At 53.9% G+C, this 12,860-nt stretch overlaps 3 protein-coding genes across 3 annotated transcripts; 2 read left to right on the top strand and 1 right to left on the bottom strand.

Moving 5' to 3' along the window:
• The first annotated feature begins 2,599 nt into the window (after positions 1-2,599).
• Positions 2,600-5,386, top strand: INO80B (INO80 complex subunit B). Its single transcript, XM_081254011.1, has 5 exons — positions 2,600-2,706; positions 2,938-3,130; positions 3,347-3,465; positions 3,637-3,806; positions 4,766-5,386. Exons 1-5 carry the CDS (start codon positions 2,649-2,651, stop codon positions 5,294-5,296), a joined length of 1,071 nt encoding a protein of 356 aa, XP_081110137.1. The 5' UTR covers positions 2,600-2,648; the 3' UTR covers positions 5,297-5,386.
• A 373-nt stretch (positions 5,387-5,759) lies between these two features.
• WBP1 (WW domain binding protein 1) lies at positions 5,760-8,334 on the top strand. The gene is made up of 4 exons (XM_081254323.1): positions 5,760-6,109; positions 7,087-7,189; positions 7,309-7,485; positions 7,658-8,334. Exons 1-4 carry the CDS (start codon positions 6,041-6,043, stop codon positions 8,041-8,043), a joined length of 735 nt encoding a protein of 244 aa, XP_081110449.1. The 5' UTR covers positions 5,760-6,040; the 3' UTR covers positions 8,044-8,334.
• Positions 8,335-8,488: 154 nt separating this feature from the next.
• On the bottom strand, positions 8,489-12,217 carry MOGS (mannosyl-oligosaccharide glucosidase). Its single transcript, XM_081254322.1, has 4 exons — positions 11,742-12,217; positions 11,328-11,554; positions 10,642-10,838; positions 8,489-10,436 (listed from the first exon to the last, which is right to left on the bottom strand). Exons 1-4 carry the CDS (start codon positions 12,091-12,093, stop codon positions 8,693-8,695), a joined length of 2,520 nt encoding a protein of 839 aa, XP_081110448.1. The 5' UTR covers positions 12,094-12,217; the 3' UTR covers positions 8,489-8,692.
• Positions 12,218-12,860: the final 643 nt, after the last annotated feature.

Raw genomic sequence — 12,860 nt, 5'->3', positions numbered from 1 at the left:
AGTTCTGATTTCCCACATGCACTTTAAATTCACCTTGGGTAACACTAAATGATATTCTTCTTACTTGCTTCTCTTCCTATGTTCTAATCTTTACTTAAAACACTATGGGGACTTCCCTGGTGGTGCAGTGGTTAAGAATCTGCCTGCCAACGCAGGGGACACGGGTTTGAGCCCTGGTCCGGGAAGATCCCACATGCCATGGTGCACGAGCCACAACTACTGAGCCTGTGTGCCACAACTACTGAAGCCCGCGTGCCTAGAGCCCGTGCTCCGCAACAAGAGAAGCCACCACAATGAGAAGCCCGCGCACCACAACAAAGAGTAGCCGCCGCTCACCGCAACTAGAGAAAGCCCGTGCACAGCAACAAAGAACCAACGCAGCCAAAAATAAATAAATAAATTTATTAAAAAAAAAACAAAAAACAAAACACTACGTTCTCTCTAATACTTGGGCTAGAAATATAAAAGTCATTTTAAAATTTTTATTTATTAATTTATTTATTTGTTTGTTTGTTTATTTATTTTAGCTGAGCTGGGTCCTAGTTGTGGCATGTGGACTCTTTTTTTAAAAAAATATTTATTTATTTATTTATTTGGCTGTGCTGGACCTTAGTTGCGGCATGTGAACTCCTAGTTGCTGCATGTGGGATCTAGTTCCCTGACCAGGGATCGAACCCGGGCCCCTTGCATTGGGAGGGCAGAGTCTTACCCGCTGGACTACCAAAGAAGTCCCTAGAAGTCATTTATTATTGTTGCCGTTTGTTTTTTGAACATCTACTATGTGCCAGATACTACCCTAGGTACTTTGCATTCTTGATTTGCTTTATTCCTTGAAAGAATCCTATACAGGAGACACTACTTCATTCCATTTTACAGAGCTGGAATATGAGGTTCAGAGAGCTTAAATAACTGTGAACCTAAGGTTACATAGCCAGTAAACTGGAATTTGATAATAGGCTTCTCTGACTCCAAAGTTCATTCTCTTAATCTTAATCACTATACTACATTGACTTCTTCCTGAATTCTCATATGTAATTGTTCATCAATTCCTTTAAATTTCATCAATGAAATGTCTCTTGAATCAGTTCTTCCCTTACTATGTTCACTATTGCTACCTTGTTCAGACATGTATCCCATATATATTATATACAGGGCTTTTTTCTAATTATAAATGTGATATATAGGCTGTAAGAAAATTCATTACAAAAAATACTAAGCAATATTTTTAAATGAAAAAGAAAGAGAGAGAGAGAGAGAGAGAGAGAGAGAAAAGGAAAGGAAAGGAAAGGAAAGGAAATTCACTACAGATCTAGATAGTGAAAGTTCCCCAACCCCAGCTTCCAAAGATAATCACCGTTAACGGTATACATTCCTTAATGTTTTTTCTGTGAATGTAGTAGCATATTATACCTTTTTAAATGGGATCACCACAGGACTTCCTTGGTGGCGCAGTGGTTAAGAATCCGCCTTCCAATACAGGGGACACAGGTCTGACTCCTGGTCCCAGAAGATCCCACATGCTTCAGAGCAACTAAGCTGGGGCGCCACAACTACTGAGCCTGCATGCCACAACTACTGAAGCCCGTGTGCCTAGAGTCCATGCTCCGCAACTAGGGAAAGCCCTTGGGCAGCAACGAAGACCCAGTGCAGCCAAAAATAAACCAATTAATTAATTTTTAAAACCTAAAAAATAAATGGGATCACCTCATCTTGAAACCTGCCTTTCTTATTTCATATGTGAGCACATACAGATCTACCTGGTTCCTTTTTTTAAAATTAGGTAAAACATACATGTTTTAGACAAAGTACAATAGGCACAAAAGGGTATATTATGAAGAATAAGTCTCCCTTCACCCTCGTTCTCCCAACTATCCATTGGAATTGATGTCACCAGTTTCTTGGGTAGCCTTCTGGGGCCTCATTTCTTTTAACGGCAGCATAGCTTCCCACTGTATGGATGTATCAAATCCCTGTACCAAATTAGTTTGGTTTTTCTTTAGAGGCACACTTAGATTGTTTCCAATGCTATTACCCACTTGGATATAAATTCCATGTCAATCTTATCAATTACTTATCAGCTCTTAGCTTTTGTGTTCCAGATTGGATAGATGCACCATAATTCATTTATCCATTTCTCTAGTGATATAGAATTTAGGCTTAAATATCATTTGCCCTGCTGGTAGGGCACTTGTGCTGTTAAGCCCTTCTGCCATTTTGCCGGCAATACAGTTTCTTACGTACTCCACCAAACTGTAAGCTCCTCAAAGGCAGAGAGAAGTGTTCATATTCATCTTTGTATTCTCATAGCCTAGCCCCAAATTTGGTCTGCAATATACGTTCATCATGCTTGAGTGTAGTAATAATTGAATCGCCCGCGCTGAGTTCTGATCTCGATTGTGTGGATGCGGAGCCAGCAGAAAGCCGTGGCCCTCGGACCGCTCCCGGTCTCAAAGAGCCCGGAACCCTTGTTGGAAGGAGCATTGTTTCTTCCGGAGGATTTTTAAACTGCAAAGCTTGCCCCGCACAAGCATGGTTGCTACGCACCGGAAGTACCCGGTTATTTGCTGGGATAAGTTGTTCCGTGGGGCGGAAAAGGTATGTCTGCTTGTGTTCCGATTATTTTCAGTCCCTTTTCCTTGCAGGACCCCATGAGTAAGCTGTGGCGGCGCGGGAGCACCTCTGGGGCTATGGAGGCCCCTGAGCCGGGTAAGCGCGGATCGATAAAGCAACTTAGGCCTTCGCAGAAAAGGAGTCCCTTTCTTGCTCCTACGAGCTTCCTGGGTACTTCGCCACAGGTGGGAAAGACAAAGGCGGGGCTGTTGTTATGGTAACAGCGAATACCGCGGGAAGAGTAGGACCCCTCAGGGGTATTGGGTTCTTCTGGGATTTCCCTGAGCCGCTCCTGATGTACACCGTTGACAGGCTCTCCTTCTGCAGGGGAAGCCCTGGAGTTGAGTTTGGCGGGTGCCCACGGCCACGGAGTGCACAAGAAAAAGCACAAGAAGCACAAGAAGAAACACAAGAAGAAACACTACCAGGAAGAGGAGGCTGGGCCCACGCAGCCGTCTCCTGCCAAGCCCCAGCTCAAACTCAAAATCAAGTTGGGCGGGCAGGTCCTGGGCACCAAAAGGTGAGGCCAAGAGAGCCGAGGTTTTACTTGGGGGACTTCAGGAGCAGGTAGAGATAGAAGCAGAAGCTGGCTGCGCTTTTCAGAAGTCAGAGAATGGACGCTGTGACTTCAGGGCCCAGGTTAATGCAGCAAGAACCCAAGAGGGTGAGGGAAGGCTGGATGTACTGAGCAGGAGGAGACAGTTGCTCAGCTTACAGAGTGGTTGCTTCTCTGCAGTGTTCCTACCTTCACTGTGATCCCTGAGGGTCCTCGCTCACCCTCTCCCCTTATGGTTGTGGACAATGAAGAGGAACCCGTGGAAGGAGTCCCCCTTGAGCAGTACCGTGCCTGGCTGGGTGAGAAGGGTCTGGAGGTGGGGAAACTGGGTTTCTCATTATACCTGGTTAAGGGAAGAGGGTTCGTTCTGAGGAAGGTGAGAATTTTGCATGTCCCAGTATTAACTTGGCCAAATTAGGGTTCCCCATCTGAACAATTCCACTTTTAGCTCTCCCAACTTTCCTTTCCAGATGAAGACAGTAATCTGTCCCCCTCCCCACTGCGAGACTTGTCCGGGGCCTTAGGGGGTCAGGAGGAAGAGGAAGAACAAAGGTGGCTGGATGCCTTGGAGAAGGGGGAGCTGGATGACAACGGAGATCTCAAGAAGGAGATCAATGAACGGCTGCTCACTGCTCGACAGGTGAGTTAGTTCGTTCTTTACTTGCTTGCCAAATTTATATTGAGAACTTTCCACGTCCCAAGAACTGTGCTAGGCAGCAGGGCTATCAGCAGTGGAGAAAAGACAGACAAGGTTTCTGTTCTTATGGAGCTGGTATTCTTGTGCAGTAAATAAATAATCTCGAAAAACCGTAAGGTTTATAACAAAAATAGGGTGATGAAATAGAAAGAAGTAGAAAAGAAACAACATTAGTTAGGGTAGTCTGGAAAGACCTCTCTAAAGAGGTAACATTTACAATACCAGAGGAGCTTTCCCGGCAGAGAGACCAGCAGGGGCAAAGACCCTGAGAGCGGAACATGCCTAATCATGGTCAAGGAGAAGAATAAGTGTGACTACCCCAAAAGGGTTGTTTACAGAGAAGTGATGTATTTGATTTATATTTCAGTAGATTTCTTTGGTCTCTTAGTGGTGGTAAGGGATAGACGCAAGACCAGGTAGGAAGCTGTTGAAGTAGGTCAGAGATGGTGTTGGCTTGAACCAAGGTGAAATGGTAGAGATGGAGAAAATCAGATGGATTCTGGATATATTTAGGAAACAGACACTTGTTGGGGGAAGGAGAGGAATCAAAGATAGCCGTTAGTTTTTGGCTTGAGCAGTTATCCAGTTGATGCTGTCCATTGAGATTAAAAGATTTAAAACAACAACAGAAAAGCCTCCAGAGAGCTGGTACAGAGTTTCGGTACACAAGGCAGGAAGGTAACATTACCAATACTTTTCCCCTTGAGAGTCAAGGATCCAAAGCTGGAAGTCTGGAGACCTGAGAGGAGGCAGTATTAAGGGCTCCTGGAGAGGGTGCTCATTTCACCCCTTCTCCCAGGCCTGTTCTCCTCAAGACCCTGCTTTCCATGTCCCCTGTTCCCCCTCCCCCGTTCAGGCAGACCTCACTTCTCTCTTTTGACGTCTCTCCCGTCTCTCCCTAGCGAGCTCTGCTGCAGAAGGCTCGAAGTCAGCCTTCCCCGATTCTGTCACTACCTGTGGCTGGGGGCTGCCCGGCCCCCGCTCTCACCGAGGAGATGCTGTTGAAGCGTGAGGAGCGGGCACGGAAGAGGCGGCTGCAGGCGGCTCGGCGGGCGGAGGAGCACAAGAACCAGACTATCGAGCGCCTCACCAAGACCGTGGCGCCCAGCGGGCGGGGAGGCCGAGGGGCCGCGCGGGGCGAGAGGCGGGGAGGGCGGGCCGCGGCCCCGGCCCCCATGGTGCGCTACAGCAGCGGGGCACAGGGCTCCACCCTCTCCTTCCCGGCTGGCGTCCCCGCCCCCGCGCCTGTGTCGCAGCGGCCGTCCCCGCCTGCCCCTGTCCCGCGGTGCTCCGTCCCCGGCTGTCCCCACCCGCGCCGCTATGCCTGCTCCCGCACAGGCCAGGCGCTCTGCAGCCTGCGGTGCTACCGCGTCAACCTGCAGATGCGGCTGCGTGGGCCCGAGGGCCCCGGGTCCCCACTCCTGGCTTCCTGAGGCCCTCACCCAATCTGGACTCCGTGCCGTCTGCTCTGGCCCGGGTTTCAGTGTCTTCCCCACCCTATTAAATTTCATCCAGTGCCTTGACTCGTACAGAATTGGGGTAACGGGGTATGGGTAGGCCAGTGCCGCGTACACACATCTTGCCCCCACCGGAGCTTGCGTCGACGCCAGGGAAACGTCCACCGCGCCCAAGAACAGTAGCCAGCCCGCGCCCAGACTCCAGCCGACATTCGTGACCCTGCCTCTTGCAGGGGGATTACCTGGCGTGGTTAAGCGTTTGGCGTCATCTGGAAAATAGGGCTCAAGCCAATCAGCGGGAACTTTGCTGTTCTGGACGGCCGTTCATTGGTTGGTAACGCAAAGCCTGTTCTGTTGTCCGTATTGGCTGTTGTCGCTGTCAGTCAGGGCCATGGGTCGAACCTTACCCCACTCTTTGTCTGGGCAAGCTCTTGTTGTCTGGGAGAGTGGCGGAGGCGCTGCTGTAGATTGGTCACAGGGAGAAGCCTGTGATCTTTCCTATTGGCCCATCTGTCGGAGGGTGATGTGGATTGGTGGGACGGAACAACCTGGGTGCTAGTTGGCAGAGCTCTGGCTGGATGGAAGGTCCGGTCGCGAAGTGATGGTGGAGGCAGCGAAGATGGGCCGGGCAGGGACCATGGCGGTGGCGGCAGAGGTGGCAGGGGCGGGGTGGCTGGCGGTAGAGGAGACTGTGGTCTTCAGGGGGCTGTAGGCGGAGGCATGGCTCGGGCCAGCGGCGGGAACGGCAGCGAGGAGGACTGGGGGGCACTTCGGGTGCCGCAACAGCAGGTATCCCAACAGCTCCAAAAGCCTATCACGACAGCCATTTATTTCTCGTTCCCCTTTCCTTGTCCCTGCCTTTTGAGGGGTGGGGGAGGAACTCACGGAGACAAAGGTACTGCAAAGTTCCTAGATATGTTCCTTGCACTCTTTGTCTAAACTTTGTAATGTACTGTAGATGCAGTTGACTTTTGCCTGCAGCTTCATAGGCCCCCATCCCGTGGCTGCAGTGGAAGCTTGCAGTGGCTCTCCAGTGACCAGAGGCATAGCGAGGCCCCAGGGAGGCTCCCTCTGTTTTGCAACTGTTATTTGTGATGTTTTTCTATGTGCCTATTATCACAACCGAGTCTGGCAGCGTCTTCTCTTGAGGGAGCAATTTGGAGAAGAGCTGGAACCCAGACTCGCGCCTTGGATGCCATCCTTTAGCATCCGCAGCAATCCCATCTGGTTGGGAGCCCTGCTCTGGGTCTCACACTGACCCTCCTCTACCCTAGGAAGCCTGAGACCCAGGGGTGGAAAGATCCAGCTTGGGAGTGGGGATTGGCAGACCATGGGGAATGATGATGAAAACAGCTTTGGAAATTACCTTGAACTCCCTACCCATTGTCTGAGACTTTGAGATAGCTCAGACTGTCTTCTGGCTTCTGCCAAAATACTCCCTTAACAGAAAACAGCCTGGGGAGCCAGACCTGAGTATGAGAGCAGTCTCTTATATGCAGAGCTGAGATCTGCCTCTTTGTACGTCCACACCTTGCATCTTAATCTTGGTCTCTAGACTGGTTCTTGCGATTCCAAACCCTCTTCCATGCTGGCAGCCCTTCAGATATTTGAACACTCCTCTCAGCATCACTCTTCCCTCTCCCACAGATTTCTGTGAGCTAAACTTGGTTCACAGGGTGGGATTGTGTATGTGTATGCAGGGGCTGGGGATCGACAGTGCCTTGGGCTGGAACCCCCCTTGGTTCTAAGTGCCTCCTTGCTCCCAGCTTCGAGAGCTGTGCCCAGGAGTGAACAACCAGCCTTACCTCTGTGAGAGTGGTCACTGCTGCGGGGAGACGGGCTGCTGCACCTACTACTATGAGCTCTGGTGTGAGTCTTCAAGAGGGCTCTTCTGGGGTCCTTCTGCCCACCTGCCTTTGGACCTCCGCCTTCAAGGACCCTTCTCTGCCTGGGAGGTATCTAAGACTCTCCCTCCTCACTTCCTGCAGGGTTCTGGCTGCTCTGGACTGTCCTCATTCTCTTTAGCTGCTGTTGCGCCTTCCGCCATCGACGAGCTAAACTCCGGCTGCAGCAACAGCAGCGGCAGCGTGAGATCAACTTGTTGGCCTACCACGGGGCATGCCATGGAGCTGGCCCTGTCCCTCCCGGTTCACTGCTTGATCTTCGTGAGTGACTTGAGGCTCTGGGCTCACTACCAGTGGTCCCTCCCACAACAGGACCCCGATTCATCCCACACTCCCTTTTCAAACATTTCAAAGCACACTTTTTGCTAATAGGAAAGAGACCACCGCCCCACCCCTTGTTGCCTTCCACCAACCATGCCATTCTCTCCTGCAGGCCTCCTCAGCACCTTCAAACCCCCAGCCTATGAGGACGTGGTTCACCGCCCAGGCACGCCGCCGCCTCCTTACGCCGCAGCCTCAGGCTGCCCCTCGCCTGCCTCCAGCGAGTGCACCTGCTGCTCCTCGGCCCACCAAGAGGGAACAGATGCGGCAGACGTTTCCTCCCACCAGGGCAACCCCCCTCATCGGGAGGGTGAGCCTGGGCCAGGGGTGAGCCCTGCCCCCACACCCCCCTTCCGCCGCTGTCGCCGCCTGACGGGGGACTCAGGTATTGAGCTCTCCCCTTGTCCTGACTCCGGTGAGGGGGAGCCGGTCAAGGAGGCTAGGGCTGGTGCCGCCCCACCAGACGCGGAGGGCCAGTCCCCTGTGCACGGCCCCTAAGTCCTGTGCCCCAGGTCTCTCCTGTGGGGCTGGCTTCCAATGAAGGGGACGTCCCATAAGCAGTTTGGGGAGGGTGGGTGGCTTACTCGCCCACCAGAAACAGCCCTGCTCCCAACTCCCCGAGTTCTCCTCGGCCTCTCCCTGCCCTCCTAGAATCGGTCTGAAAGGGCTGGAGTCCTGAGGAGAAAGGCAGTGTTTGGGGGACTGTGGTAGCTCCATCTCCTAAGACATACACAGGAGCCTCTGATCTCATTAAAGAGATGTGAACCAGCTGCTTGTGGATTTGGGTGGACTGGTGCTCAACTTACTGCATTGCTCTTGATTGGAGGGAACAGTCAATGGCCACTTTTTCCACCTCCTCTGAAGGACAGCAGGCAGCCCTAAGGCCTGGACCGAGCTAAGACCTCTTGGTGAGGCAAAGTTGGCAAAAGCAATAGAGTTTGGCATGGTTTTCCCATTTATTTAGAAAAATAGACTCTGAATTCACATTCACTCCAGGGCTATGTGGGATGTCAGCAAGGAGACACCTGAGATGAGCTGAGGAGGGTTTGAAGCACGGGTACCTGAGGGCTGGGGGCAGAAGTGAGAGACCTTGTCCCTCGGCTCCAGAGTGGCATCAGGGGCCTGGCTCCCCTCCCAAGTTCCCCCTTCAATAGTCTTCAGCCATGGCCAGTAGGACTAGGCTGGTCCAGCCCTGGAAAGGGCGGCAGCCCATGCCTCGCCCGTCCTGGTCACTGTACTGCTCCCACAGGAAGCCCGTGGCCTGATACTGCCGCCACACATTGCTCACCAGGTTGGAACGGAGGTCTCTGTGGAGCTTGGCAGCGCTGGCCTGGTAGGGACCCTCCAGGTGCCCATAGTAGTGAAGAGCCCCCAGTGCCAGGTAGTTGACATTGAGCCACACAGCACCTCGCCAGTAGGGAGGATCATGCTCTGAATTGCGCTGGCTGTAAAAGGGGCTGGTTGCTGCAAGGGAGCGCAAACCAAAGGGGCTCCAGAGCTGGCGGCTATCAGCTAGAACATCCAGCAGGGGTCCAAGGCGGGATGAGTTGGGGTCCAGCAGCCTCAGCAGGAAGGGGAAAAGACTGACATAGCCCAAGGCATCCACATACTGTAAGCGAGGGTTGGGCCGGCCCACCACTCGCACCAGCCCCTGAGGGGGTCTAGGCTTCAGCTGCACTGCTTTTGTGTGATTCCCAAAGTCTGCGAAGACTCCTAGCTCTGGGGCCCAATGCAGCTCATCCAGGCTGTCCTCTGCTTCCAGGGAGGCAGCCAGTGGGCCCAGCTCTGCAGCTGCCTCAGCCGCTCCCAGCCGCTCCGCTAGCCGCATCAGCACACGGGCACCCAGTGCCACCCAGCACCGCAGGTCCAGGTGCCGCTCAGCGGGTGAAGGGTGTGAAGCCCGGGGATAGTCATCCAACCCTGAAGGCAGCGTCTTGGGGTTCAGGAGGGTTGGCAAGGCTGGGTCCCGGCCCCGCCAGCGGTAAGATAGTGGCACTGGCCCTGCCTGGCTCTGATGAAGCCAGGAGAACCAGGCACGCAGGCGGGGGAAGGCCCTGCGGAGGAAGGCATAGTCGGCAGGGTCACCACCCTCTAGCATGTGGGCTACAGGCAAAAGCAGAGTTGGCGGGTTGGCGTGGGCTGTCCGTTGCACCAGGAACTCTGAGGGCACCCGGGCTCGGGCCTCATCCCCCAGCACCTGCTCCCGCCCAATCCAGCCGTCAGCATTTAGCAGCCCCAGCCAGTGGCCTATGGCCTCCCGGGTGAGCCGGGGATCCCACCGCTGGATCACCAGCTGGTGAAAGCCCTCGTCCCACAGGAAACCTCGAGGGAAGAATGACCGGGAGGGCACTGCTGTGAAAAGAGGGACAGGTGGAAAGAGGACTGGGTCCACCTTCTGCTTAGACCCCTCAACCTCCATGTCTGGCAACACCAGACCCTGTCCATAGAAGTAGCCAACACCACCAAGAAGCCCACTGAGGGCAACCTGACCCAAAGCCTGCTCCTCAGGGCTCAGGCCCTTCTCCTGCAGCCGGAAGGTCTTCTCAAAGCGCGCTCTAAAGGCTTCAGCATGGCTTTCCAGGGCCTGGGTCAGCAGACTGCCTGCCAGCTGCTCTAGGGCTTGGCTTCCTCCTGCCTGGGCACTGCCTGATTCAAACACCAACTCCACAGAAAAGGGGACTTTCAGTGTCACCTGTTGTACCAAAAACTGCCCTTGTCCCTGTCCTTGCCCACTTGGGCCTCTGTCCTCCCACTTCAGAGATCCTGGCAAGCCGAGGTAGCGTTCAGGGGGAGCCCCTGGGGGCCGATGCTGAAACCAGTTATTTAGGCGGCTCTTCACCATCTCCGTCAGCAAGGGAAGTCCTGGGTTGGAGGACCAGAAGACATTGTAGCTTGAAAGGAAAAAGATAAACAGGAAATATTACTCAGGAGGAAGTGGTGGGGATTCTAAAGCGAAAACATGAGGTGGTCAGGAGTCAGGATGGGAGAGTCTTGGCAATGCAGGGAACATGGTGAAAAGAGGGTAGAATGGGGGAGATGGAACTCAGGCTAAGTCAGCATCCATACCACCACCCCACACGCTCTTCCCCCAGTTACCTGCCATACTTGGGGGCTGCATCTCCTGGACTGGTTGGTGGCATAAGTGTAAAGCGGAAGTCACCAAGTTCACTGGTGTGTCCACTGATGAACTTCAACTGCCCCTTAGCCCCAACCTCTGGCACTAGGACTTCTGTGCCATCTGTTACCACATAGAAGAACAAGGACACCAAAGGGAGAGCAGAGGTACCTGAGGCCTGGGAGACCAATGAGGACATAAAAGCACAGCGTTAGGTCAGCAGCCTCTCCCCTGAGAACCAGCCTTAGGGAAAGGGACACCAGGTGAGAGCAACGTAGTGAACACCACACATCTAGCAGTGCTGAGGGTCGCTGAAAGTAAGCACCAGTGGGATGAGATAAAGAGCTCTGCACAGGGTTCTCTGGGAAATAATAGGACTTTTGTCCCATGTACTATGCTAAGAACTCTACATATTATTTCCTTTAATTCTTACAATTCTGAGTTAGGTACTTTTTAATTTCCATTTTACAGACAAGAACACCAAGGCTTAGAGATAGTAAAAAAGAGATGGTCATACAGGCAAGTGTTTAAGGCAGGCAGCAGATTCAAACCAGGCAGCCAGGCTCAGAGTCCCTGCTCTTAACCCCACTTTATCCTGCATTTGCACGCAGCAAAGGAAGGGTGGAGGAAGTCTGGGCTAGGGGAAGGGTGTCCTGAGGGCCCTGACCTGAGGCTCTACAGTCACTCTCCAGCTCCAGTTCCCTCCGTGTTGACCCCCAGGCCTCTTGACGAACTCAGTGGTGAGCCTTATGGCCCCATCCTGGATGTGTTGCCGCCCGAAGGAGAGACCGTCGTGGAACTCCCAGCCATAGGGACCCACGCCGTCTCCCTGCTCACACGTGTGCCTGAGCTTAGGGGTCCCCGGGGTGGTGCCTTGCTGCGCCCACATCAGTCCTGGGGGTAGAATGGCCAGGTAAGTCAAAGAGAGAGCAGGGGACCTGTCCCTCTGGGTCGCCGAGAACTTCAGGGTCATCCCTCTTAATAACTCTCCTGATCCACTCCTCACCACCCTTGATCTGGCGCGAAGCTGGGGCGCCCAGATTAAGTGCCCGCCTGCCTGCCCGCCCCGCGTCCAGGTTACCGGTGAGGAGGGGCTGCGGACTGCGGGTCTTCATGCCGAAGTAAACGTGAGGGCGGTAGGTGCCCCAGAAGAGGTCCGGGGCCACGGCGGGGCTGGAAGAGTCGGGAGGCAGCGCCGGGGGCGCGGAGTGCAGCGTGACAGCCCGCCGCGCACGGTGCCAAGCCAGCAGCCAGCAACCCGACAGGCCCAGGGCCAGAGACAGGACCACGACGGCCAGAGCGGCTCCCGCCGCCGCGCCCCGGGCCCGGCCGCCCCGGCCTTCCCGTCGCGCGGGGCCACCCCGAGCCGCCCTCTCAGCGGTCCGCGCTCCGTCTGCCGGCGCTCCGCGGCGCCGCCGCTCGCCCCGAGCCATCCTTGCACGGAAGTCGGCGTCGCGGGGACCCGGAGAGATGGCAACAGAGCCCGGGTCCCTGCTCGCGCGCAGCACCTGGAACACCACTGATGTGTCAGCCGCACCCACTGGCCCGTGCCTCCCCCTCCGCTTCCGCCGGAAGTCCCGCCCCTCCACGTCCGGTTAAGCCCCAGAGCATCACAGCGCGGCGTGAAGTAGGGCTGGTCCCTGGGGTTGGCCCTCTGGGCCGCGTCCACTGGATCGGCGTTTATTTCGCGTTCTCACGCAGTTGACAGGCTAGTAGGAAAAACCAATCACATTTGTCTTTTTCTTTAATAACTACTATATATTAAGAGCATGAGACGCTGTCCTAAGTGTTTTACATTTAACCGCTCCCCATATTGCCCCAATCAGGTGCCTGAGAACCGTGGCCTAGAAAGTTCAAGTAACTTGGCCCTGGCTACAGAGCCAGGAAGCAGCTACCTTGGAACCCAGGTGTATCTGAATCATATCGTCCACACCTATGCCTTCTTTCCTAGTGAAATGGAGTGGATCCAAGAGGATCTGTGATTTTAGATGTCATACTTCCACTCAGTCTAGGATTCCTTATCTAGATAAACCCTAAAAGGACCATAATGGTGGTGGCTGTACTTTTTTTTTTTCCTTTTCTACAACCCAGGAAGCAAAGGCGCTTAGGGGAAAGATTGCTTATGTCCAGGTCAGGGAAGGCTGTAGGAAAGAGGTAGCATCTGCACCTGATGCTGTCCTAGAAGAGCCAAGATTACATT

Source organism: Mesoplodon bidens (genome assembly GCF_964165515.1).
Source record: "Mesoplodon bidens genome assembly, chromosome: 14".
NCBI classification, from domain to species: Eukaryota; Metazoa; Chordata; class Mammalia; order Artiodactyla; family Ziphiidae; genus Mesoplodon; species Mesoplodon bidens.
This window is presented reverse-complemented; position numbering and strand designations above follow the sequence as displayed.